The sequence below is a fragment of the Ovis aries genome, chromosome 17, assembly GCF_016772045.2.
Source record: "Ovis aries strain OAR_USU_Benz2616 breed Rambouillet chromosome 17, ARS-UI_Ramb_v3.0, whole genome shotgun sequence".
NCBI classification, from domain to species: Eukaryota; Metazoa; Chordata; class Mammalia; order Artiodactyla; family Bovidae; genus Ovis; species Ovis aries.
In genome coordinates, this window is record NC_056070.1 from 48,633,198 (window position 1) to 48,657,821 (window position 24,624).

The 24,624-nt window shown below is 43.4% G+C and overlaps 1 protein-coding gene across 1 annotated transcript in view; it reads right to left on the reverse strand.

The window, feature by feature from the left end:
• Positions 1–24,624, reverse strand: part of TMEM132C (transmembrane protein 132C) — a 447,599-nt gene that overhangs the window by 161,826 nt on the left and 261,149 nt on the right. The window contains exon 3 of the mRNA XM_042234506.2: positions 4,416–4,562. Within this exon, the coding sequence (XP_042090440.1) occupies positions 4,416–4,562 (147 nt within the window). The remainder of the gene's footprint in view (positions 1–4,415; positions 4,563–24,624) is intronic.

Consider the following 24,624-nt stretch of genomic DNA (forward strand, 5'->3'; position numbering starts at 1 on the left):
AATAAGTGAAAATAAATACTATAAAAGAGAAAACTCTTGTGTAGTGGTCTAAGTGATACATGATAAAGTACAATTTGGGACAAGTTTTTGGCTATTGCTAAGATTCCGCTGGTGTTGACCGTTTTCTAAGCTGATTCTACAGCCTTCCCTGCAATATCCTTTGAATAAATCCCTCTTCTGCTGAAATAAGTCAGGATCATCATTTTAGGAGCATTTAAGAACTCTCACTAATACAGGCAGAACCATAAAATTTCCCTTTTAATCAACTAGCTTAAGTCGAATTGAAAGAGTAAATCAATTGGAAGATTAGGGTAGGAGATAAACTACTGAGAAAATGAGAGGTTAAACCATGGGTCTGTAATTCACATCCCGCCATGAGAGGGCCAAGCTTACCTTTCCAGACTAATCCCTGAAACTCCTTATGGTGTTACTTCCAGCCCAGGACCATCACTCATCCTCACACGTCTAAACATTTGCCATCTTCCTCCTGTGCCTGGAATGCCATCATGCTTTATCTCTGCATATTCAATTATTTCCTTCTGCCCCGGGAGAGTTCACTGACAAGTCCTCTCCAATTTGCAGAGTATTTGAGGTGAGGCAGGCAGTGTGAAATGACTCCCAGTCATCCCCATCTCCTGGTACTCATCCACCCTCCCCTTGGTCATTATCTCCCCTTGAGTGGAGCCCGGATCACTAATGAAATTAGATGCAACCAATATGTCACTTGCAGGATTAGGTTATAAAATACTATGACTTCCATTTGCTGGCATGTTCTTTCTCCCTGCGTCATTCCACGATGGAGAGGGATGCCCAGTAAGGAACAAGACACTGATGTCCTCTGTCCAGCAATCCCTGAACCTGAATCGTGCCAACAGCCACATGAACTAGGGAGTGGATTCTTGAGCCTTCAGATGAGACCAGCCAAGCCTGACCAGCACTGTGATTATAGCTTAGTGAGATATCCTCACAGTTCCCCAGGTGGCAAAGAGGTAAAGATTCCTCCTGCCAATGCAAGGGCCATGGGTTTAATCCTGGTCTGGGAAGACTCCACATGCTGCAGGACAGCTAAGCCTGCGTGCCACAACTACCGAGCCTGTGCTCTAGAGCTTTGTCCTCCACAACAAGAGAAGCCACCGCAATGAGAAGCCTGGACACTGCAACTAGAGAGTAGCCTCCACTTGCTGCAACTAAAGAAAGCCTGAGTGCAGCAAAGAAGACCCAGCACAGCCATAAGCAAATAAATAAATGAAAATAAACTTTTTTTTTTTTAAAAAAGAGCTATTTACATACATAAATCCACTGCCTGTTAAGGAACACATTCCCTTTAATCTGCATAATCAACGCTAATCTTGTGGGGTTAATTAGATTTTATGTGCATTTGATTCAGGAGATTTAATTCAATTTCTGATCTCCTGCTTAGAGCAAGGGACTCATGCACACATCTCCTTCTGGCCACGTTTTCACAAGTTGAGACATTTGGACACCCGACCCTCACCCCCAGATGTACTAAGAATCTTTCTTGGGAGCGTGGTGGTGAAGGCTGGTGTTTGATCTAGTAAGCTGTTCAGGACACCAGATGTATTTTCTGGCTGCACACTGAAGGCAGGATGGAGGAAGAGGTTTTAAAGGTAAAAGAACTGGGTGTTTCTCAATGAAGTGGAGCATTTGCAGAGTTTTTCTTGGCAGCCTTGAAGTATTCACTGAAGAAACTATGTCCAATAATGGAACTGGATATTTCTTCCTATGGTGCTAATCCCTTCAAGAAAAGATGTTGACAGACTGCATCACTAAGAAATGATCAAACTTTTTGAGCCTAAGGAGCCACCTTAAGCAAAACAAAAGTGGACAAGTTGCCTCCTGCCTGTAGAAGGTAGTTTGCACACACACATGCTAAGTCACTTCAGTCGTGTCCGACTCTGTGCGACCCCATAGACGGCAGCCCACCAGGCTCCCTCGTCCCTGGGATACTCCAGGCAAGAGTACTGGAGTGGGGTGCCATTGCCTTTTCTGAAATCTATGTGATGGAATCCTAAAAGTTTTTTGAGGATATAATTAATGTCAAAGGAAGATGTTATCAATATAACTGAAATTTAGGGACTTCCCTGGTGGTCCAGTGATTAAGATTCTAGTCTTCCAATGCAAGGGGGCAGGGGTTTGATCCCTGGTTGGGGACAAAGATCCCACATGTTGCATGGCATGGGCAATATATATATAGTTAATCCTGTCAAGAAAACATGCTGACAGACTGTATCAAGAGCCCTAAAAAACAATCAAACTTTTTGATTCTAAGAAGCCACCTTAAGCAAAAGAGAAATGGACAAGTCGACTATGTATTTATATATACGTACATGCGTATTGGCCATGGTGGCTTTGATGGTAAAGAATTCACCTGCTGATGCAGGAGATGCAAGAGACGCAAGTTTGATTTCTGGGTCGGGAATATTCCCTGAAGAAGGGCATGGCAACCCACTCTAGTATTTTTGCCTGGAGAATCCCACGGACAGAGGCAGGCTACGGTCCATGGGGTGCAGAGTTGGATACTACTGAGTGACTGAGCACATACAATCTGTGTGTGTGTGTGTGTATGTGTGTGTGTGTGTATACATATATATGAGATGTTTAAGATATTAAGCAACAGGATATATACTATGATACCAGATTTGTTTAAAAAATAAATCTACTACATATTTATCATACACAAATGTTATCTAAGTATAAGATGTGGGAAGAAAATGAACCAACATATTAGCAGCGGATTATCCTTAGGTAGAAGGGAGGCGTGTGTGCATATTAAATCACTTCAGTTGTGTCTGACTCTACACGACCCTATGGACTATAGACCACCAGGCTCCTCTGTAGAACTCTCCAGGTAAGAATACTGAAGTGGGTTGCCAAGCCTCCTCCAGGGGATCTTCCCAATCAAGGCATGGGATCGAACCCACGTCTCTTACGTCTCCTGCATTAGCAGGTCGGTTCATCACCATTAGCGCCACCTGGGAAGTCCCTAGGTAGAAGAGATACTGATATATTATTTTAGTTTCTTTCTTGTCTAACTATTTTCACAAATACTCTCAGATGAGTAACTGTTGATTTTATACAGGGAAAGCAATTATGTTAAATAATAATCCAGGATGTCTATCTAGAAGCTCACAGAGCATCCTTTATGCACTGTTGCCACTGAGAGTCACCTTTCATCTTTATATTCCTCCTCACTGAAGACTAAGTCTAATCCTTTATGATCCTGACACCAGTTCTGCTGCGTGTCTTTTTTTCCACCACCACTACGCAATTCTCTGACCAGCTGGCTGTCCTACAATTCAACTCAATTCTGACACTCTCTACCAACAGATAGTGTCTGATCCCAAAGGTTGAGGGCTCAGTTCCATGAGACCGCCCCCACCTTCAGATGCCAACTGCAAGCTCAACTTGTCACCTATGCTTCTGACCGATCGATTATAGATCAAAGGATCCTATGACCCCCTCCTCGGGTTCCATTAATTAGCTAGAGTGGCTCACAGAACTGAGAGAAACACTCGCTTACTAAAATACCGGTTATTATGAAAGTCTATAACTCAGAAATAGCCAGATGAAAGACACGCACAAGGTGAGGTATGGGGAAAGGGGTGTTTCCAGGCTCTCTCCAGGCGCTACTGTCCCTAGGTCTCCACCTGATCACCACCCCGGAAGCTCTCCAAACTCAGTCTTTTTGTTTTGTTTTTAAAGAGGCTTCATTCCATGAGCACCATTGATTAACTCATATTGGCCACTGGTTACTGAACTCTGTCTTCAGTTCCCCTCTCCACCCAGGAGGCCAGGAGGTGGGACTGAATACTCCAGCCGTCTAATCACAGCCTTGGTTCCCCTGGCAACCAGCTTGCATCTTAAGGTGAACTAGGAGCCTTTCCAAAAGTCACCTTATTGACATAAACAAGACACACCTTGATGCACTCATCCTGGTAAAGTCCAAGGGTTTTCAGAGCTCTGTGCCAGGAACAGGCACGAAGACCAAATATGTATTTTTTAGTATAAATCACAGAATCACACCGTTTGCACAAAGGGCGAACCGTTGTAAAGAAAGCAGCCTCTGATAAGCAAGGGCAACCGGGGATGACACAGCCTCCAGGACATGAGTGTAGATGAGGAGAATGAATAAGCCTGCAAAGCAGACTAGACCTTGCAAACTAATCTCTGTTTCAAAACCGGAAGAGGAGAGACCCTGGGAATCAGGGCCCTGCCCTTCCTACCGGAGATGCCAAAAGGTCCTGCTGGTGATGTTAAGTGTCTCCAGATCGCCAAACCAAGGAGTGACAGCTCTGCTAAGCATTGGTTAACTTGAGTCCAAGGCAGGACTCTTAGGCAGAGACCGGGTCTTGGAAGCCTGGGTCGCCGATCGAGAGGGAGCCCCTCCCACTTACCTGTTGCGCATGCCTGGCGCCAGTCGCTGGCACACTACGGCGGTGGTGGCGTGTTTGCCTCCGTTCCCCATCTCCTGCTTGACGTCCCACTGCCGAGGCTCACTGGTCCGCGTGCTCAGGATGTTCACCCCTTTCTTCACCTTGGCTCTGCGGGGATGAAGACAAGAGAGAGAGAATCGAGAGATCAATGACCCGGCCTTTCCAAATGCGCTCATGCTCCGCTCAGCTGAGCGCCCTGCCTTTTCATTTTTCTTCTTTTTTTTTCATATCCAGTGGCACAGACAGACAAGGGGCCCCAGAGGGGTAGGATGAGGATTGGTGATTGGAGTGGGAGGGGATCTACCCACAGACCCAGGAATCGTGGAATTTGCTGTTCAGATCTGATGAAGGAAGAGGGCCCCCCAACAGACCCCCAAACCAAAGAGTAGCACAGCCAAGGGGTCAGGAGAAAAGGACATCTGCACAGGCTGGCCATTCTCAATCAGGGTCGGCTGTGTCCTGCAGGGACCACGTGCTGATGTCTGGAGCCATTTCTGGCTGTCTCAACTATGGGGGTAGGGCTGGCATCTGGGGAGCAGCTAAAAGAGCCTCCCAAGGCACAGAACATGTCCCCCAACACGAGTTAACAAGTTCCAAGTGCCCAACGTGCCCAAGTTCAGAAACCCTGGTGGAGGTGTACACGCTGCTTTCTCCACTTTGTCCAGTGTGGCTTTGGGTAAACAATAAACTCTTCTGTCTTCCTTCCTTCCTCTGTAAATGGATATGTTAATAGTAACCTATGCTATAAAGCTGTTGCGATGATGAAATGTATTATTAATAACACATATAAAGAAATCAGAACAGTGCCGGGTATACAACAAGCACTTAATAAACGTTATTGTTGTATCACTCCAGGGAGGTCCCCGACCTGCTTCACGTGACCTGCCAGGTCTCCTCTGGAAATAAGCTCAGCTGAATACACTATCCATGGACTTTTTAAAAAGGCAAAGTTCTTCTCTTAGAATTGTTGTTTTGGCCACATCTCTTAGCCTTTCTGAACCTCAGTCTTCCCATCAATAAACTGGTGAGAAAAGTAGCAGATTGAACAGAAATACCGACTTCTCCTTTCTTCCCAAATTCCATTTAAAGGGAAGTCGAGGGGACTATTTTTATTGTAATTAATTTTTTTAAATTTTATCTTGTTTATTTTTGGTGGCACTGAGTCCTCATTGCTGCATTCGGGCTTTCTCTGGTTGCAGTGAGGGGGCTACTCTCTAGTTGTGTGGGGGCTACTCGTTGCAGTGGCTTCTCTTGTTGTGGAGCATGGGCTCCAGGACACGTGAGTTTCAGTAGTCGGCACACAGGCTCGACTGCCCCATGGCCTGTGTGATCTTTCCAGACCAAGGATCGAACTCATGTCCCCTGCATTGGCAGGCAGATTCTTACCCAGTGGACCACCAGGGAAGTATGAGGGGACTATTTTTAAAGGCCCACGAAGATGAGGAGGAGAGACGCAGCAAACGTAAACGACCTGGAGACCTGAACGCTGATGTCCAAAGGGGTGAAATTGTCAGCTGAACTTCCAAACTAAGTTGTGAGCTGTTGGCAAGAGTAGCTAAGAACCGATAAGAGTTTAGACCATGAAATCTCCCCGTCTCAGTGGGACCACTAAAAGTGGGAGTCTATGAGGGCTAATATGGAGGATTAGCTAAAAGCATGTTTATGAAGCAGCCAGATACTAATGCCCTTCCGTCTCGGGGTGACTGCCAGACTTCCCATCAGGCCTGAGGGACCACGAAGACCCGAGACTCGGGTTACCATGCCCCAAAGCACGTGCGGAGTCATGCGACGCAACGCACACTGAACACGGAGATTCCTGGGACTCTGTCCCCAGAGCTGGACCTTCACCCTCTAGGGAAAATACCATATTCTAGATCATCAGGTACTGGTCCTGCAGCCTCTCCAGCCAGCCAGCCAGGTTGCCTTTCAGCAAAGCTTGTAGTCAGCAAGTTCCACTCACGGACTCAGAGCCTCTAATGGACTTTTAGGCCCTCATTTTTTCTTGACATGAGCAAACAAGAATCAAGAAGCTTAGGACTCTGAGAAAAGTTTATACATGACACAGGGAACAAAGTAAAAAAAAAAAAAAAAAAAGCAAAAGAAATCTGTAGAAAATATAGCCTATGCAGGAAAGACCAAAATTAATAAAATACACAGTCGTTCACATTCACAGAGCCATCAGAGAAGATACTGCAGTCATGAAACAAAAACAGACAGCTATCTAGTAAAAGCAAAAGGGGAAAGAAATGAGCCCTTGGAAATTAAAAAATATAATAGCAGAATTGGAGAAGGAAATGGCAACCTACTCCAGTATTCTTGCCTGGAGAATCCCATGGGCAGAGGGGCCTGGTGGGCTACAGTCTGTGAGGTTGCACAGAGTCGAACACGACTGAGCGACTAACACACACAGAAATGGAAAGTCAGTGGAATGGTTGATGGATAGAGTTGAAGACATATGTTTTAGGAAGTAGAAAAAAAAAAAGAAATGGAAGAGAATTACTTTGAGGTTCAACATCTGAACAATATAAAAACACACAAAAGGGAGAGCAGGAATCACCAATATAGTAATTTAAAGAAATTTACCCAAATGAAAGGATAGAAGTGTCCAAATTGGAAGGCCTCACTGGGTGATGAACCCAAGACAGAGGACTGATACAGCTCAGGACACTGAATACAGATAGGTGAATTCTGTAGTCCTCCAGACCGAGAAAGGATCGGGGATCAGAATGGATACAAGATTCACCACAGTCACTCTGGGAACTACAAGGTGATCAAAAATACCTTCAGGACTTCCCTGGTGGCCCAGTGGTTAAGAATCCACCTGCCAATGCAGGGGATATGGCTTCGATCCCTGGTCTGGGAAGAACCCACATGCTGCGGATCAACTAAGCCTGTGAGCCGTAACTACTGAAGCCCGTCCTTCCTAGAAGATATCTCTGCAACAGGGAAGCCACCACAATGTGTAGCCCCCTACTTGCCATAATTAGAGAAAGAACAATTTTTTAAATCTTCAAAAATCAAAGGGGAAATGATTTCCAACCTACCATTTGATATCCAGCCTACTGATGAAGAAAATATTTCCAGATATGCAAGTTCTCCAAAAATTGACTTCCTACATCCTTGCTCAGAAAACTACTTAAGGATGTGCTCCATCAAACAAGGGGGTAAATATAGAAAGAAATTGTGAGACCCAGGAAGTGAAATTAAAAAAAAAACATGACAGAGATGCATAGTAGGTTCATGGTGAACAGAGGTCCTGGATAATAACTGAGCACCAGCATGGACAACAGTCTGTGATGTCTCCAGGAAACTGCAAATTTCCTGATAAAGTTGATGTGAAAATATTTGAATGGAGACTTAGATAATCAGCAAAGAGTTGGGGACTATGAAGAAAAATAATAAACAGAAAATGAAGAAATAATAAAACCAAATTAGTTTTTAATTCTGGGACTACACCATTATTATGCAGAAGAGTCATCATTATTTAATACTTGGTTTTACTGTGATTAGTACACGTACTTATAATATTTTAAACACAAATTATTAATCTAGATAAAATATGATTGTATTATCAGAGAGATGGAGACACAGAAGAGATGGGGAGAAAAGATAGATTCTTATTCTTCATAGTGAAATATTTTATAGCTATTGCCTAAAACTAAACAAATGAATGAGGGAGGGGTGGTTTGGGAGATTGGGATTAGCAGATGCAAACTAGTGTATATAAGAGAGATAAAAAACAAGGTCTTACTGTAGAGCATAGGGAATTCTATTCAACATCTTATGATAAACCATAATGAAAAAGAATATGAAAAAGATTGTATATATATGTATAACGGAATCACTTTGTTGTACAGCAGAAAGTAACACAACACTGAAAATCAACTACACTTTAATGAAATAAATTTTTAAAAATGAAGAATTATCAACCTTATGTTGCTTAGTGGTATGGCCACAAATGCCAAACAAGTAGGAATTTTGCTTCTGTATGTGGAGAAAGGCTGTGGAAGGGAACAACTTACTGCAGTATTTTTCAAAATAATTTAAAATTTTGAAATTGGTTGATAGTTTGAGATTAACAAGAAGTATAAAGAATTCTTATACATCTTCCCCCAGCTTCCCCCTGTAATGCTTTCATACATGGTCAGAGTACATTTTCAAAACCAGGAAACTGACATTGCTACTATGCTATGAATTTACGTTCACACCCCGTTTAGATGTCACTTGTATTCATGTGCACTTTTATAAAACTATTATTTTATTGAAGTATAGTTGGTTTACAATGTTGTGTTAATATCTGCTGTATAGCAGAGTGATTCAGTTTGTATTATATATATATACAAATATGCATATATTCTTTTCCACATTCCTTTCCATGATGGTTTATCCCTGGATACTGAATAGAGTGCCCTGTGCCATACAGTAGGACCTTGTTGCTCATTCTGTGCAGGATAGTTAGCATCTGCTAATCCTAAACTCCCAACGCATCCCTCCCCTACTCCCATCCCCCTTGGCAACCACAAACCTGTTCTCTACATCTGTCACCTGCATCTTTGGGGGAGTGGTGTAGTTCTATAAAATCACATCACATGTGTAGATTAAAGGAATCATCACCGCAACCAGAACACAGAAGAATTCCACCATCATAAAAACACTCCTTAATGTTACTCCTTAATAGTCATACCCGCCCACCACTTAGCCCCCACAGACATTGATCTGTTCTCTTTTCCTGTATTTTTGTCACTTTGAGAATGTTAGATACAGTTTTTACCAACAAACTCTGCAGAAGTATTTGATTTCTTAAATTACATACAAAGTTATCTTATGAAAGGAATAGCTTAAAAAATTATACATGCACACAGCCCTGCCCTGCTAACCTTTCTAGTTGGAGGAGATACATTGCTGTGATTAACTGATAGGCAAGATTTACTGAGCATGGGCCCACCCATCAGAACAAGACCCAGTTTCCCCCTCAGTCAGTCTCCCCATCAGGAAGCTTCTATAAGCCTTTCATCCATCTCCATCAGAGGGCAGACAGACTGAAAACCACAATCACAGAAAGCTAACCAATCTGATCACATGGACCACAGCCTTGTCTAACTCAATGAAACTATGAGCCACACTGTGTGGGGCCACCCAAGATGGATGGGTCATGGTGGAGAGTTCTGACAAAACGTGGACCACTGGTGAAGGAAATGGCAAACTACTTCAGTATTCTTGCCTTGAGAACCCATGAACAGTAGGAAAAGGCAAAAAGACAGGACACTGAAAGATGAACTACCCAGGCCGGTAGGTGCCCAATATGCTACTGGAGATCAGTGGAGAACTAGCTCCAGAAAGAATGAAGAGATGGAGCCAAAGCAAAAACAACACCCAGGTGTGGATGTGACTGGTGGTGGAAGTAAAGTCTGATGCTGTAAAGAACAATATTGAACAGGAACCTGGAATGTTAGCTCCATGAATCAAGGCAATTTGGAAGTGGTCAAACAGGAGATGGCAAGAGTGAACGTTGACATTTTAGGACTCAGCGAACTAAAATGGACTGGAATGAGTGAATTTAACTCAGATGACCATTCTATCTACTACTGTGGGCAAGAATCCCTTAGAAGAAATGGAGTAGCCATCATAGTCAACAAAAAAGTTTGAAGTGCAGTACTTGGATGCAATCTCAAAAAATGACAGAATGATCTCTGTTCATTTCCAAAGCAAACCATTCAATATCACAGTAATCCAAGTCTATGCCCTGACCAGTAATGTTGAAGAAGCTGAAATTGAATGGCTCTATGAAGACCTACAAGACCTTCTAGAGCTAACACCCAAAAAAGATGATCTTTCCATTATAGGAGACTGGAATGCAAAAGTAGGAAGTCAAGAAACACCTGGAATAACAGGCAAATTTGGCCTTGGAGTACGAAATGAAGCAGGGCAAAGGTTAACAGAGTTTTGCCAAGAAAACACACTGGTCATAGCAAACACCCTCTTCCAACAACACAAGAGAAGACTCTACACATGGACATCATCAGATGGTCAATACTGAAATCAGATTGATTACACTCTCTGCAGCCAAAGATGGAGAAGCTCTAAACAGTTATCAAAAACAAGACCAGGAGCTGACTGTGGCTCAGATCATGAACTCCTTATTGCCAAATTCAGACTTGAAGAAAGTAGGGAAAACCACTAGTCCATTCAGGTATGACCTAAATCAAATTCCTTATCATTATACAGTGGAAGTGACAAATAGATTCAAGGGATTAGATCTGATAGAGTGCCTGAAGAACTATGGACGGAGGTTTGTGACACTGTATAGGAGGCAGGGATCAAGACTATCCCCAAGAAAAAGAAATGCAAAAAGGCAAAATGGTTTTCTGAGGAGGACTTACAAATAGCTAAGAAAAGAACAGAAGCAAAAGGCAAAGGAGAAAAGAAAAGATATACCTATTTGAATGCAGAGTTCCAAAGAATAGCAAGGAGATGAGAAAGCCTTCCTCAGTCATCAGTGCAAAGAAATAGAGGAAAAAAATAGAATGGGAAAGACTAGAGATCCCTTCAAGAAAATTAGAGATACAAAGGGAACATTTCATGCAAAGATGGGCTCGATAAAGGACAGAAATGGTATGGACCTAACAGAAGCAGAAGATATTAAGAAGAGGAGGCAAGAATACACAGAAGAACTGTACAAAAAAGATCTTCATGACTCAGATAATCACGATGGTGTGATCACTCACCTAGAGCCAGACATCCTGGAATGTAAAGTCAAGTGGGTCTAAGAAAGCATCACTATGAACAAAGCTAGTGGAGGTGATGGCATTCCAGTGGAGCTATTTGAAATCCAGAAAGATGATGCTGTGAAACTGCTGCCCTCAATATGCCAGCAAATTTGGAAAACTCAGCAGTGGCCAAAGGACTGGAAAAGGTCAGTTTTCATTCCAAAAGGAAGGCAATGCCACAGAATGCTCAAACTACCGCACGATTGCACGCATCCCACATGCTAGCAAAGTAATGCTCAAAATTCTCCAAGCCGGGCTTCAACAATACGTGAATCGTAAACTTCCAGATGTTTAAGCTGCACTTAGAAAAGGCAGAGGAACCAGAGATAAAATTGCCGACATCCACTGGATCACCAAAAAAGCGAGAGAGTTCCAGAAAAATATCTACTTTTGCTTTATTGACTATGCCAAAGCCTTTGACTGTGTGGATCACAATAAACTGTTGAAATTCTTCAGAAGGTGGGAATACCAGACCATCTGATCTGCCTCTTGAGAAATCTGTATGTAGGTCAGGAAGCAACAGTTAGAATTGGACATGGAACAACAGACTGGTTCCAAATTGGGAAAGGCATACATCAAGGCTGTATATTGTCATCCTGCTTATTGAATGTATATGTAGAGTACATTATGAGAAATGCTGGAATGGATGAAGCACAAGCTGGAATCAAGATTGCCAGGAGAGATATCAATAACCTCAGATATGCAGATGACACCACCGTTATGGCAGAAAGCGAAGAAGAACTAAAGAGGCTCTTGATGGAGGTGAAAGAGGAGAGTGATAAAGCCGGCTTAAAACTCAACATTCAGAAAGCTAAGATTATGGCATCTGGTCCCATTACTTCATGGCAAATAGATGGGGAAACAGCGGAAACAGTGTCAGACTTTATTTTGGGGGGCTCCAAAATCACTGCAGATGGTGACTGCAGCCGTGAAACTACAAGATGCTTGCTCCTTGGAAGAGAAGTTATGGCCAACCTAGATAGCATATTAAAAAGCAGAGACATTACTTTGCCAACAAAGGTCCATCTAGTCAAAGCTGTGGTTTTTTCAGTAGTCATGTATGGATGTGAGAGTTGGACTATAAAGAAAGCTGAATGTTGAAGAATTGATGCTTTTGAACTGTGGTGTTGGAGAAGACTCTTGAGGGGCCCGTGGACTGCAAGGAGATCCAACCAGTCCATCCTAAAGGAAATCAGTCCTGAATATTCATTGGAAAGACTGATGTTGAAGCTGAAACTCCAATACTTTGGCCACCTGATGTGAAGAATTGACTCATTTGAAAAGACCCTGATGCTGGGAAAGATTGAAGGTGGGAGGAGTAGGGAACAACAGAAGATGAGATGGTTGGATGGCATCATGAACTCAATGGACATGAGTTTGAGTAAACTCCAGGAGTTGGTGATGGACAGGGAGGCCTGGCGTGCTGCAGTTCATGGGATCGAAAAGAGTAAGACACGACTGAGCAACTGAACTGAACTGAACTGAGATGTCGCCAAGCAAAGGTGGTTACCAGAAGGGAACCAGCAGGGTGGGAAGTGATGATACACCCCATCTCCACCTTTCAGGCCTGGGGTGCCCAAATTAGCATCACACACAGAGCAGCAAGAGCTTATCAGCTGCAGCTGCACTTTTTCTTTAGAAACTTCTTCCAAGTCTTACTTTAAAATGATTTGCTAAATGATTTTGCTAAAACATACTTGCCACCATGGCCCTGAGAAGACCAAGTTATGCTTAAGTGACAAAGATTAAAGACACATTAGCACATAAAAGCCCCTCCTTTGTCCTAAGGCAGGGATGCCTCCCACCTCGACTGTCCACAAGGACTGCCTCATGAAATATGACTTCGCTTGAAATTGGGTTTTGCTGCATCTGAATTTTGCTCAAGACTGGAGGTTTCACTGAAGCTACAAATTGTTCTTTCCACTTCATGGTTCAAGAAAATAGGAGGATTCTTGTTGACGGGTGCAGAGGCTGGTTTCATCTCTGACTTGGGTGGGGAGATGAGCTGCTGAGATGAGAGGAATGCACAGGTTTTAAAGGGCCCGACCTTGTTAATTAAGTGTTTTCTTTACTGAGGTCAATGGGTGTTCCTATTTACTTCAAGAAACTAGCAGTTGCAGGAATTTGGGTCCCACCCAGGATGAGAAGTTTTACAAGGATAGTCAGGGTTAGAACAGTGGGATTAGAGGATAAGACATGAGGATGCCTGGTTTCTAGGGAAGGAGCTGGAGCCCTTGGTCCATGGTGATGTGAGAGCAGCCTTTGTTTCAGCATCCAGTGTGGAGGGGAAGGCAGTGAACCAGATGCAGGAAACCCAGCTTCTGGTCCTGCATCTGCTGTGATGAGCTCCATGACCTTAGGAAAGTCATGCAGTTGACCTTGCTCTTTTTCATCATCTGTCCCAAGGGGATGGCCTTAGTTCACTGGTTGTCCACTGACACTGCCCCCCACCCCCGCCCCAATGTGTAGGGCTGCTGCTGCTGGTTGTTGGGGAGATGATTTTAGATTTTCAGAGACAGCTCTGAATAACACTGACATGTTCTTTTCATCTATCATGTTAATACTGAGGACCAACTTTTCCCAGCAGATACCATGCTGGATACTGGGATACTGAGATGCATCAACACAAGACTCAAGTGTGGACCAGCCCTAGTGGTGCTTCTTGTCCTGCCTGACTGCACCTGAGCTGGCTCATGTATACCACATGTTTATAATTGATGCTATTATATGATCACATTTTCTAGTAGTTAAACGTTTCCTCCTCTATTCAAAAATGTGCCCGACTCAGGTGTAATACAGGGATGATTAAATGTTCCTTGAAGAAAATCAATGTTCAGTACAAATTTTTGAACACAGGAAGCCTAATTTCCATCTTCCAAGCCATCCATCTCGGGGTCAGCTCTAATTACCATGTGAAAAGCACTCTCTAGAAGCTTCTCAAAGCCACTGAACTTCCAGAAGATGCCGCGATAGATCCTGGAATGTGTGAGCATCTGTGTGTCTTGAGTGGGGGTTGTGGGAGGGAGCAAGGTTCCAGTTGGTCTCTGGCCCTATAAGACTGTGGAGGGGCTGAATCTGATCCTCAGTGTAGGTAGAAAAGAAAAAATATAAATAGCTGCTATTATGGGTTGAACTGTACTTTTCCCTACAAATTCATATGTTAAATTGTAACCCCCAGTACCTTCGAATGTAACTTACAGGGGGATATGGCCTTTACAGAGGTGATCCAGTTATAGTTCTTAGGAAGAACACTAATCCAAGATGATTGTGCCTTATAAGAAGGGAGAATTTATAACAGACACTATACAGAGAGAGGGACTTCCTAGGTGGCTCGTGGCAAAGAATCTGCCTGCCAAGCTAAAGACCCAGGTTTGATCTCTGGGTAAGGAAGATCCCCTAGAGGAGGAAATGGCAATCCACTCTAGTATTCTTGCCTGGAGAATCCCGTAGACAGAGGAGCCTGGTGGGCTAAAGTCCAAGGGGTCCCAGAGTCAGACATGACTTAGCGACTAAACAACAAAATACAGAGAATGCCATGTGAAAATGCGGATGGTCATCCATAACCCAAGGACAGAAGCCTGGCATAGGTGATCCCTCAGAACACTTAGGAAGGAACCAAGCCTGCCTTTACCTTGATTTCGGACTTCCAGTTTCTAGAACTTTGAAACAACACATCTGTTACTTAAGCTACCCAGTCCATGGTCATTTTTCTGTGCAGCCCCAGAAGATGAACACAAGTGGCCAACACTGAAATAAAATCCAAAGCTTCTATATAAAAATCCGGATTTCTCCTTTTTAACCCATTATGATGCTTACTCATTTGACAAGCACCACTGGATGTGTCACAAGAACTAACTGCTGTTCTTGGTGTGGAATATCCAATGAGCCCATTTTTTTCATTTGGAAAACTCACATCCCAGTTGGGAGAGACAGACTTTACACCAAAACATAAGCAAAAATAAACAGCATGTCAGATGCTGGCAAGAGTTGTAAGGAAAAATAAAGCTGGGGAGAGAATATGGGAGGAAATAAAGGGGTGCAATTTTTAATAGGATGGTTGGGGAAGACTGCTCTGAAAAGACTGGGAGATGGTGTGGGAGAATCAAGTGGACAACAGGGTAGTGGCCAGGGATGGTCATTTCCAGCAGGAAAAGTTCATTGCAAAGGTTCCGTGGTAGGTAGAACTCTAAAGATACTGCCCACAATTCTTGTCCCTGGTTACTTAAGCCCTAACCTTGCCATTAAGGGCTTTTGCGGTTGGGAATTCGAGTCCCAGACCAAGGACTTCCCTGCATGGTCTAGTGGGAGCATCCGCCTTCTAACGTAGGGGACACAGGTTCGGTCCTAGGTCGGAAAAACTAAGATCCCACATGCCACAGGGCATCTAAGCTTGGCTGCTGCAACTACTGAGCCTGCACACTCTACACCTGATACTCAAAGCTAGAGAACACCCAGGAGCACCAAGGGTGATCCAGCACAGCCAAAACATGAAGTCCTAAACCAGGTTTAGGGAGGTTTGAACAAAGGTCCATCTGGCCAAAGCTATGGTTTTTCCAGTAGTCATGTACGGATGTGGGAGTTGGACTATAAAGAAAGCTGAGCACTGAAGAATTGATGCTTTTGAACTGTGGTGTTGGAGAAGACTCTTGAGAGTCCCTTGGACAGCAAGGAGATCCAACCAGTCCATCCTAAAGGAGACAGTCCTGGGTGTTCATTGGAAGGACTGATGTTGAAGCTGAAACTCCAAAACTTTGGCCACCTGATGCGAAGAGCTGACTCATTTGAAAAGACTCTGATGCTGGGAAAGATTGAAGGTGGGAAGAGAAGGGGATGGCAGAGGATGAGATGGTTGGATGGCCTCATCGACTCAATGGACATGAGTTTGGTTAAACTCTGGGAGTTGGTGATGGACAGGGAAGCCTGGCATGCTGCAGTCCATGGCATCACAAAGAGTCAGACACGACTGAGAGACTGAACTGAACTGATCTCATCACACCAACACTTTAAAAGCAGAGTTTTCTCCAGTGGGTGGCAGATGGAGATGTCAGAGAGATTCTACATGAGAGATTTGGTGGCTGTTTCTGGCTTTGAAGATGGAAGGGGCCATGAGCCAAGGAATGAGGGTGGCCAAACGCAACCCCTGATTGACAGCCAGCAAGGAAACAGGGTCCCCAGTCCTAAGGCCGCCAGAAGTGAGTTCAGCCAAGTGAGTGTTCTTGGAAGCAGAATCAACCCCGGGGCCTGCAGACAAGGACCAGCCTGGCTGGTACACTGACTTCAGCCCATGATACCCGCGCTGAGAATTCAGTTGGGCCTACTGAGACTTCTGACCCATGGTACCCTGAGCTAATGAATGGATGCTACTGTAGGCTGCCAAATATGTCGAGATTTGTTACATAGCTTAGAAAAGAGTATAGGCCCATGCTGCAGGAGCAGCAATGAGCCCAGTGAGGCTGGGATAGAAAGTGCAAGAACAGAGGGTCTGGGATGTGAAATCTGATGACAAATGAAAATGGGGTGGATATGGGCAGTGGTCCTCAGTAAAAAGTCAGCAAGTGTGCTTCAAAGCAGCTCATCACAGCCCTCTCTTGAAGCCCCCTCCTTCATTCACTGATATCTGGTGTTTTCAAACTTGGCCTATTAATAGTTTGGGACAGACACTATTTCCTTTGGGGAAAGGGAGTGTTCTGTGTGCTGTGGGATGTTTAGTTGCTTCTACCCACTAGATTCTAGTAGTATCCTTCCCCAGTTGTGACAACCAAAAATATCTCCAGACATTGCCAAATATTTTCTGTAGTTAACCCTACATTCTTAGCTGAAAGCCACTGATTTATATGACCTCTCTTAACACTGAGCAGGCATGTTCTTGTCCCAAGGTGAGGACTGAATTACTAGATACCCACCCAGGAAGCCAGTTGGTTTTCTAGGGAGGGCAGGCTGGATGCTTCATTGCTGGAAACTTCCATTCATGCTTTCCTTAGAGACCTTGAAAAAAGATGCAGACTCGGGGTGCTAACCTTTCTCTGCCATGGAGAGAGTTTTTAAATTTCTTGTGTCCTTGGGGATCTACAGCTGGCACCTCAGAGTAGTCATCAGCAGCATGCTTATCCAACAGGCAGGTGAAGGAAACTGTGCAGCAAGGGACAGTAATGAATGGTTCCCCCAAATCAGAGAATGAAAGGTTTGCCCAGCTCTAGGTAATGCAGAGGAAAGACTCAGCTGGGGACTTCCCTGGTGGTCCAGTGGTTAAGAATCTGCCTTGCAATGCAGAGGATGCAGGTTCAATCCCTGACTGATTGGGGAACTAAGATCCCATGTGCTGCAGAAGAACCAAAAGCCCAACTGCCACAACTAGAGAGTCTGCTTGTAGCAACTACTGAAGCCCACACGCTCCAGAGCCCGCTCACCACAGCCAGAGACTCTGTGCACTGCAACGAAAGATCCCGGGTGACACGACATAGATCCTGCATGCCACGGCTAAGACCCGAAGCACCCAAATAAATAAATATTTTTCAAAAAGACTCATCTGCGCCCAATGCTATGGAGCCCCCTCCCCAGAGGATGGAATGGATGGAGAGGAAGGTCAGCGAAATTTCTCTGTGATAAATGTCTGTCCAAATGTTCCACCTTGCTTCAGGGTGTCTGCTATGTGCTTCCTCAGGGGGCTGGCTGGGACGAAGGAAGCCAGCAGTCACTGAAGCAGCCCACCGCTGGCCTGGCCCCTACATGGTGTTCCTGAAGCAAAATCATGATATCGCTAAACAAGCAGAGCAATCAACATCCACTGTATCCAGCCAGGCAGGTCAGTTTACTCTCCACCGACATCACTCTGGGCACTGCGGTGGGAAAGCTTCCTGCTAGGCATGCAAACCAGCTTCTGCCACTAATAAAATGAGTGGATGGCATTTTGCAACCGGTACATACTGTACATAAAGGAACAGTACACTGATGTTGGCTCTTTCATTATAATAAGACTTGTGAAGAGAACAACAAATATCAAAAGTTAAGGCATATCTGTGGAATCTAGAAAAATGGTACAGACGAACGTATTTACTGAGCAGGAATAGAGAGACACAGGAGCAGAGAATGGATGTGTAGATATGGTGGGGCAGGGCGGGATGAATTGGGAAACTAGGACTGGCATGTATATACTACCATGCGTAAAATAGACAGCTGGTAGGAACCTGCTGTATAGAACAGGGAGCTCAGTTCAGTGCTCGGTGGTGACCTAGATGTGTAGGAGAGCAGGGAGACGAAGGACCAAGAGGGAGGGGATATATGTGTAAATACAGATGATTCACTTCATTGTACAGCAGAAACGAATACAATACTGTAAAGCAACTATACCTCAATAAATAGAAAAAGAAAATAATCAGACTCATACATTTATATCCCTATTCACCCAGTAATCTGAGAGGTCCTATAAAGCTAACAGGACAGACAAAAGAGACTTTAAAGACTTTCAGTATTTCCAAGCACTCAAAAGAAAACATTTGTTTGGGATCGAGGTCCATATACAACTAAGATGACTAGAGGTGCTCTTTCTGCTCCAATCATCTCCTCCAGTCACAGTGGCTATGCTGGGTACCAGGGGCTGATCCATGTGAAATATCCACTTGAGTCTCCTCAAGTCCCACCCTCAAATTGCTGACATATTCATATACTCTATGTAGTATCATTTAATATATTTCTTTAAATGAACTACCACTTTTTACTTACTTTAGCAAATTTATTTTTTAAAAAGAAACTATACGTGACTATCTCATTAAAAAAAAACAAACTCCTTTTTCCAAATGCATATTAAAATAAATACAAGATGGTACAAAACAAAATGTCTGTTCATGAATCTAATAAAAAGCATCACTTGCTATGACCATGCATATCACACTCAGGGAAGGACCAGTAGACATATAACTTAAAAAAAGCAGAGCTTTCCTTCATCCATGCAATCTTATACCATCTTTCAAGACACAGGAGGGAAGAGGAATCAAAAGGGTCCTTGCAGTAAAAACACTGAACACACTTGTTTCGTGTTCTATTCTTAGTAGTATGAGCTGGCTTCTGTCTCCCGCCCCACTCATCAGGAATCCTGTGAAAGCCATCACCCCATCCAACCAGTGACTTCCTGAGCTAGGGACAGCTGAGCTCTGTGGGGACAATGCCTTTCCCAGACGAGGACCCTGGGGGGCTCCCAGGGAATGAGAAGCCATAGACGGATTCCAAGGATGGGAAAAAACATTCCAATGATCATCACTTCAATTTCCTAAAAAAGCTGTGGGTTTGTGCTTGTGTGTGTGCATGGGCATGCATGCCTGTGAAAAATGCTCTATTTGCCTTGTGAATATGCCACTGGAATGTGTATGTGGCCATTGAAACCCAGCTCGTTCCTTTGGATATAAACTCTGTGCTCCTTAATTGACTTAAGAACAGCGGTCCTGGCCAGTTCTCCTGGACCAGACATCCCTCACCTCTCTCAGATCTGTGTGAAAACAGCTGTGATCAAATGCTTTTCCAATTCACTGTCTTGTTTCATCATCTGTTTAGCTTAGAAAACACTGTCCCCTTTTGTTCATTACCTTTTGCTGCCTTAAATATGCCTCTGCTCTAGGATGTTCATAAAAATTCCTTTATCAGCAATTCATCAAATATTTGAAACCAGGTCCATAACTCAGAGCACACTGGGGGCTTTCCTAAGCATTGTTGCTTCTTCAAACTCTCTTATTTCATGTTTTTCCCCCTGATCTGTTCTCAGGCATATGGCTTCTCGCTCCTTTCATTGCAAACTTTGGCACAAACATCGTTCATTCATAAGAAGAAACACCAATATCCTGTTTTCATAGGTTTGTTCTGAAAATCCTCCATATCCATCATCCACGTCTACCCGTCTTCTTGGAAACTTCACGCTGGTCATTATAAACCAGTGGTGTGCTGGCTGAAATACTGCAAGCTGGGGTTTAAACAGCAGTTATTCAACTGTAAGTTATACAAACCTATAAGGGAATAATCTGCATTAGAAAACAAAGGTAGTAATACTGAAAATCATGACTCCCTAATGATTTTACCTAGATAGCATATTCAAAAGCAGAGACATTACTTTGCCAACATAGGTCCGTCTAGTCAAGCCTATGGTTTTTCCAGTAGTCATGTATGGATGTGAGAGTTGGACTGTGAAGAAGGCTGAGCGCTGAAGAATTGATGCTTTTGAACTGTGGTGTTGGAAAAGACTCTTGAGAGTCCCTTGGACTGCAAGGAGATCCAACCAGTCCATTCTAAAGGAGATCAGCCCTGGGATTTCTTTGGAAGGAATGATGATAAAGCTGAAACTCCAGTACTTTGGCCACCTCATGCGAAGAGTTGACTCATTGGAAAAGACTTTGATGCTGGGAGGGATTGGGGGCAGGAGGAGAAGGGGACGACCGAGGATGAGATGGCTGGATGGCATCACTGACTCGATGCACGCGAGTCTGAGTGAACTCCAGAAGTTGGTGATGGACAGGGAGGCCTGGCGTGCTGCGATTCATGGGGTTGCAAAGAGTTGGACACGACTGAGCGACTGAACTGAACTGAATGATTCTACCAGTTTACAATGATCTTGGCTCTTGAGGCGATATTTACATGTGTGCGTGGAGGAAATCCTATATTATGCAGTGCTACTAGACCCCTCTTCCCAACTTTGTGTTTAGTGGTATCACATCAGTAGCTTGAAGGTGGTTACAGTGAGAATATTCACACCAAACCTGCCTACACCGCTATAAACAGTTTCCTTAATAATAGATAATTTCCACTAAACTTGGGGTGGGGAGCCTGATGGCTGTGCTGAGATGTCCTCCGTCTATGGGCCATCCAGTCTTTGGCCAGTTCCTCCAAGACTGAAGTGATGTTTACTATGCTATTCATAACGACAAAGCACATCTCCCATCCCTCAATGACTCATCTTACCATGCTTCCTCACAGTTGCTTCCCTGAGTCACCAAAGAATCTGTATCTTTCCCCCAAACATTTATTTGTTTATTGGCTGCGTCCGGTCTTAGCGGTGGCTTGTGGAATCTCTGTTGCATTCTTTGGATCTTTCATTGCCAGGCCCAGGCTTCTCCAGTTAGAGTGCTCTGGCTTAGTTGCTCAGCAGCCAGGCGGGATCCTGACCAGGGATCGAACCCACATCCCCTGCATTGCAAGGCAAATTCTTAACCTCTGGATCACCAGGGAAGTCACCAGAATCTATATCTTAACATTCAGCTTTATATAAGTTTCCCTGGCATTCCGGTAACAGACCTAGGCTATCTCTTGAGTAAGTCTGGTGAACCATTATGGATTAAAATAATTCAGCAGAACCAGGGCAGCAGGCAGTGTCATGACAAACGGTCACCCAGGCTAAAGAAAGTAGCTCAGTCCACTGATTTTCTTTGTGTAGGTGGGTTTGACAGCAGTCGCTCTACCGTGAGAAAAATAGGCATTAACATAACTATCAGTAGTGAAATATACGTACTCATTGGTCTGTTCCAACAATGAACTGCGTCTAGCCATTCTTGTTTCATTCATCCTCCTCAACATCTTTATGATGAACTATTTAAAACCAAAACCCAGATTGTGTTCCATTTCACTCATACATACTTTAAGATTTAAAAAAAAACATAATTACCTTGCCATTATCATACCCAACAAAATTAATGATAAAAATGTACCCTCTTATCTCAAAGATATTTTATAGAATTGATTTGTTCCCATCAAAATCTAAACAAGGTCCATGTACAGTATCTGGTTGTTATGTTCTTAAGTCTATTATTTGTGGGGAGTTTTTTTTTTTTTTAATTACAGATTCTATTTCACCTCTAATGATGAATCTGTTCAAGTTATCTATTTCTTCCTGATTCAGTTTTGGTAGGCTGTATGTTTCTAGAAACTTGTCCTTATGTTTTAGATTGTCAAATTTGTTGACACAGAAGTTTTCATAGTGTTCCTTGAATTTTTTTTTTTTTTGTATTTCTACCATATTGGTTGCGTTGCCTTATTTTTTTCATTTCTTATTTTGTTACTTGGGTTTGCTCTCATTTCTTTGTGGTGACTCTGGCCAAAGGTTTATCAATTTTGTTTACCCTTTCAAAGAACTAGCTTTTGGTTTTATTGATTTTTTTTTCTATTTTTTTAACCTGTTTTATTTAATGTCTCTTTGATCTTTATGATTTCCTTTCTTCTTCTGCCTTTAGATTGAAGTCTCCTTTACTCCCCTCCTTTTTACTCTACTGTTACCCTCCTCCTTTTATTCAAGCAACTGATGTTTTTGAAATACTAACTCTTCGGTCCTAGAGAATATCCACATTCTGGATTTATCAGATGGTGTATTTTCATTGCTGTTTAATGTGTTTCTTTATGCCTGCATTTCCTTTAAATTGGTCTTAAGATATAGAAATGTGTTTAGATACATGTTGGATGCTTTAGGCTAGAACACTTCATGGGTGGGGCTCTGTATTTCTTATTGCATCATATGCCAAGTTCAGATGGCATCAACCTATATTAAACAGTTTGTATAAATAGTTCTGGGATGAATAGCACCCTAATAAATCTGCATGCTACAAAGCAGGGTGAGATGATATATGGATCTGTTAGACAGGCTGGTCAGACACTAGTTTAGAATGACTGTGAGATGATGTATAATTCTGGAAAGGATCAAAGAGTATAGTGAACTTTTAGCTTTGAAACTAAAATCCTTGCAGAGTCTCAGCATTTTAATGCAACTCCTTCCCTCCCCTATTTTTTAGCTGTACCGCAAGGCACACAAAATCTTAGTTTCGAGACCAGGGATGAACCTATGCCCCCTGCCTTGGAAGCATGGAGTCTTAACAACTGGACAACCAGGGAAATCCCTATGTAACTCATTCTGAGGCAGGAAATCTGTCTATCCAGCCAAGCAATCCATTCACCCAGCCTTGCATGCAGAAGTCTGCAGTGACGTACATTCAAGGAGCCCCAGTTCTACACCGCTACAAAACATTCGTTCCAAACATCACTCTGAACAGTGCTCCAGCAGTGGCTCTCAGCCACAGACATGTGCCCCCCAGGGGACACTTGGTAATATCTAAGGATGTGTCTGATCATCCAACTAGGAGATGAGGGTTCAGCTGACATTGACTGGATAGAGGCCGAAACTGTGCTGACCGCCCTACAATAAACAGCACAGCCCCTGTGGCAAAGGATTGAAAGTGAAGTGTTAGTCACTCAGTCCAGTCTGACTTGTGACCCATGGACTGTAGCCTGCTCAGCTCCTCTGTCCATGGAATTCTCCAGGCAAGAATACTGGAGTGGGTAGCCATTCCCTTCTCCAGGGGATCAAACCCAGGTCTCCTGCATTGCAGGCAGATTCTTTATCATCTGAGCCACCAAAGGAAAGGATTATCTAGTCCCAGCTCTCAATATCGAGGGGGTGAGGAATACTTCTCTAAGGCAGAGCACAGCTCTGCAGAATGAGCCTGGTACATGGAAAAAGTCTAATTACCAAATTAACTTTAATGCACATCCCCAGACACTCCATGCATCTGTTGCTCTGAGATTACCGTGCTGGGATCTTACACGTGCAGACAGTAAAAAATTTTTATGATCTCACCTTATCTATTTTTGAGAGTATGTTGGCGAAATGCTAATTCAATTATGAGAGAATAAACCATTGGGAAGAGAGTTCATGCTATGTGCCAGGCGCAATTCATAGCAGGGACCACGATGAGCGAGGACACAGAACTGCAAAGGTGGGACTCACCTGGTTGTGTCTGAGTTCTCATCAACAGAAAACAAAACCATGTCTTTTCTGCTGTTTTCATTTACTAGGTTCTGAGAAGGCAAGGAACAGGCCACGGAGTCTGTGCTGTGCAGTGTTTGTGAGATATCAAACAACTTATATATTTTATTCACATTTCTGGGTCAGCCAGGCTCTCTGTAAAGTGTCTCCCATGTGATACTTAAACAACAGCAACACCACCACGGTATGTCATTAGGAAAATGAAAATTAGAACAACAACGAGATACCACCACACACCTATCCGAATACCCCAACCCAGACCACTGACATCACCAAATGCTGACAACGATGTGGAGCAATGGGAACTCTGACTCATTGCTGGTGAGAATGCAAAATGGTACGGCTTGTTTGGAAGACAGTTCAGTAGTTTCTTTTCTTTTTTTTTTTTGCAAACTAGTTCTGAGTGATTTTTATCTTACTTTATTTTTAAATTAATTCTTTTTGAAGCGTAGTTGCTTTACAATGTTGTGTTAGATTGGAATTGACGTACAAACACTATGTATAAAATTGATAACTAATGAGAACCTACTGTCTAGCCCAGGAAACCCTATCCAGTACTCTGTGGTGACCTAAATGGGAAAGGAATCCAAACAGAGGGGATATATGTATATATATA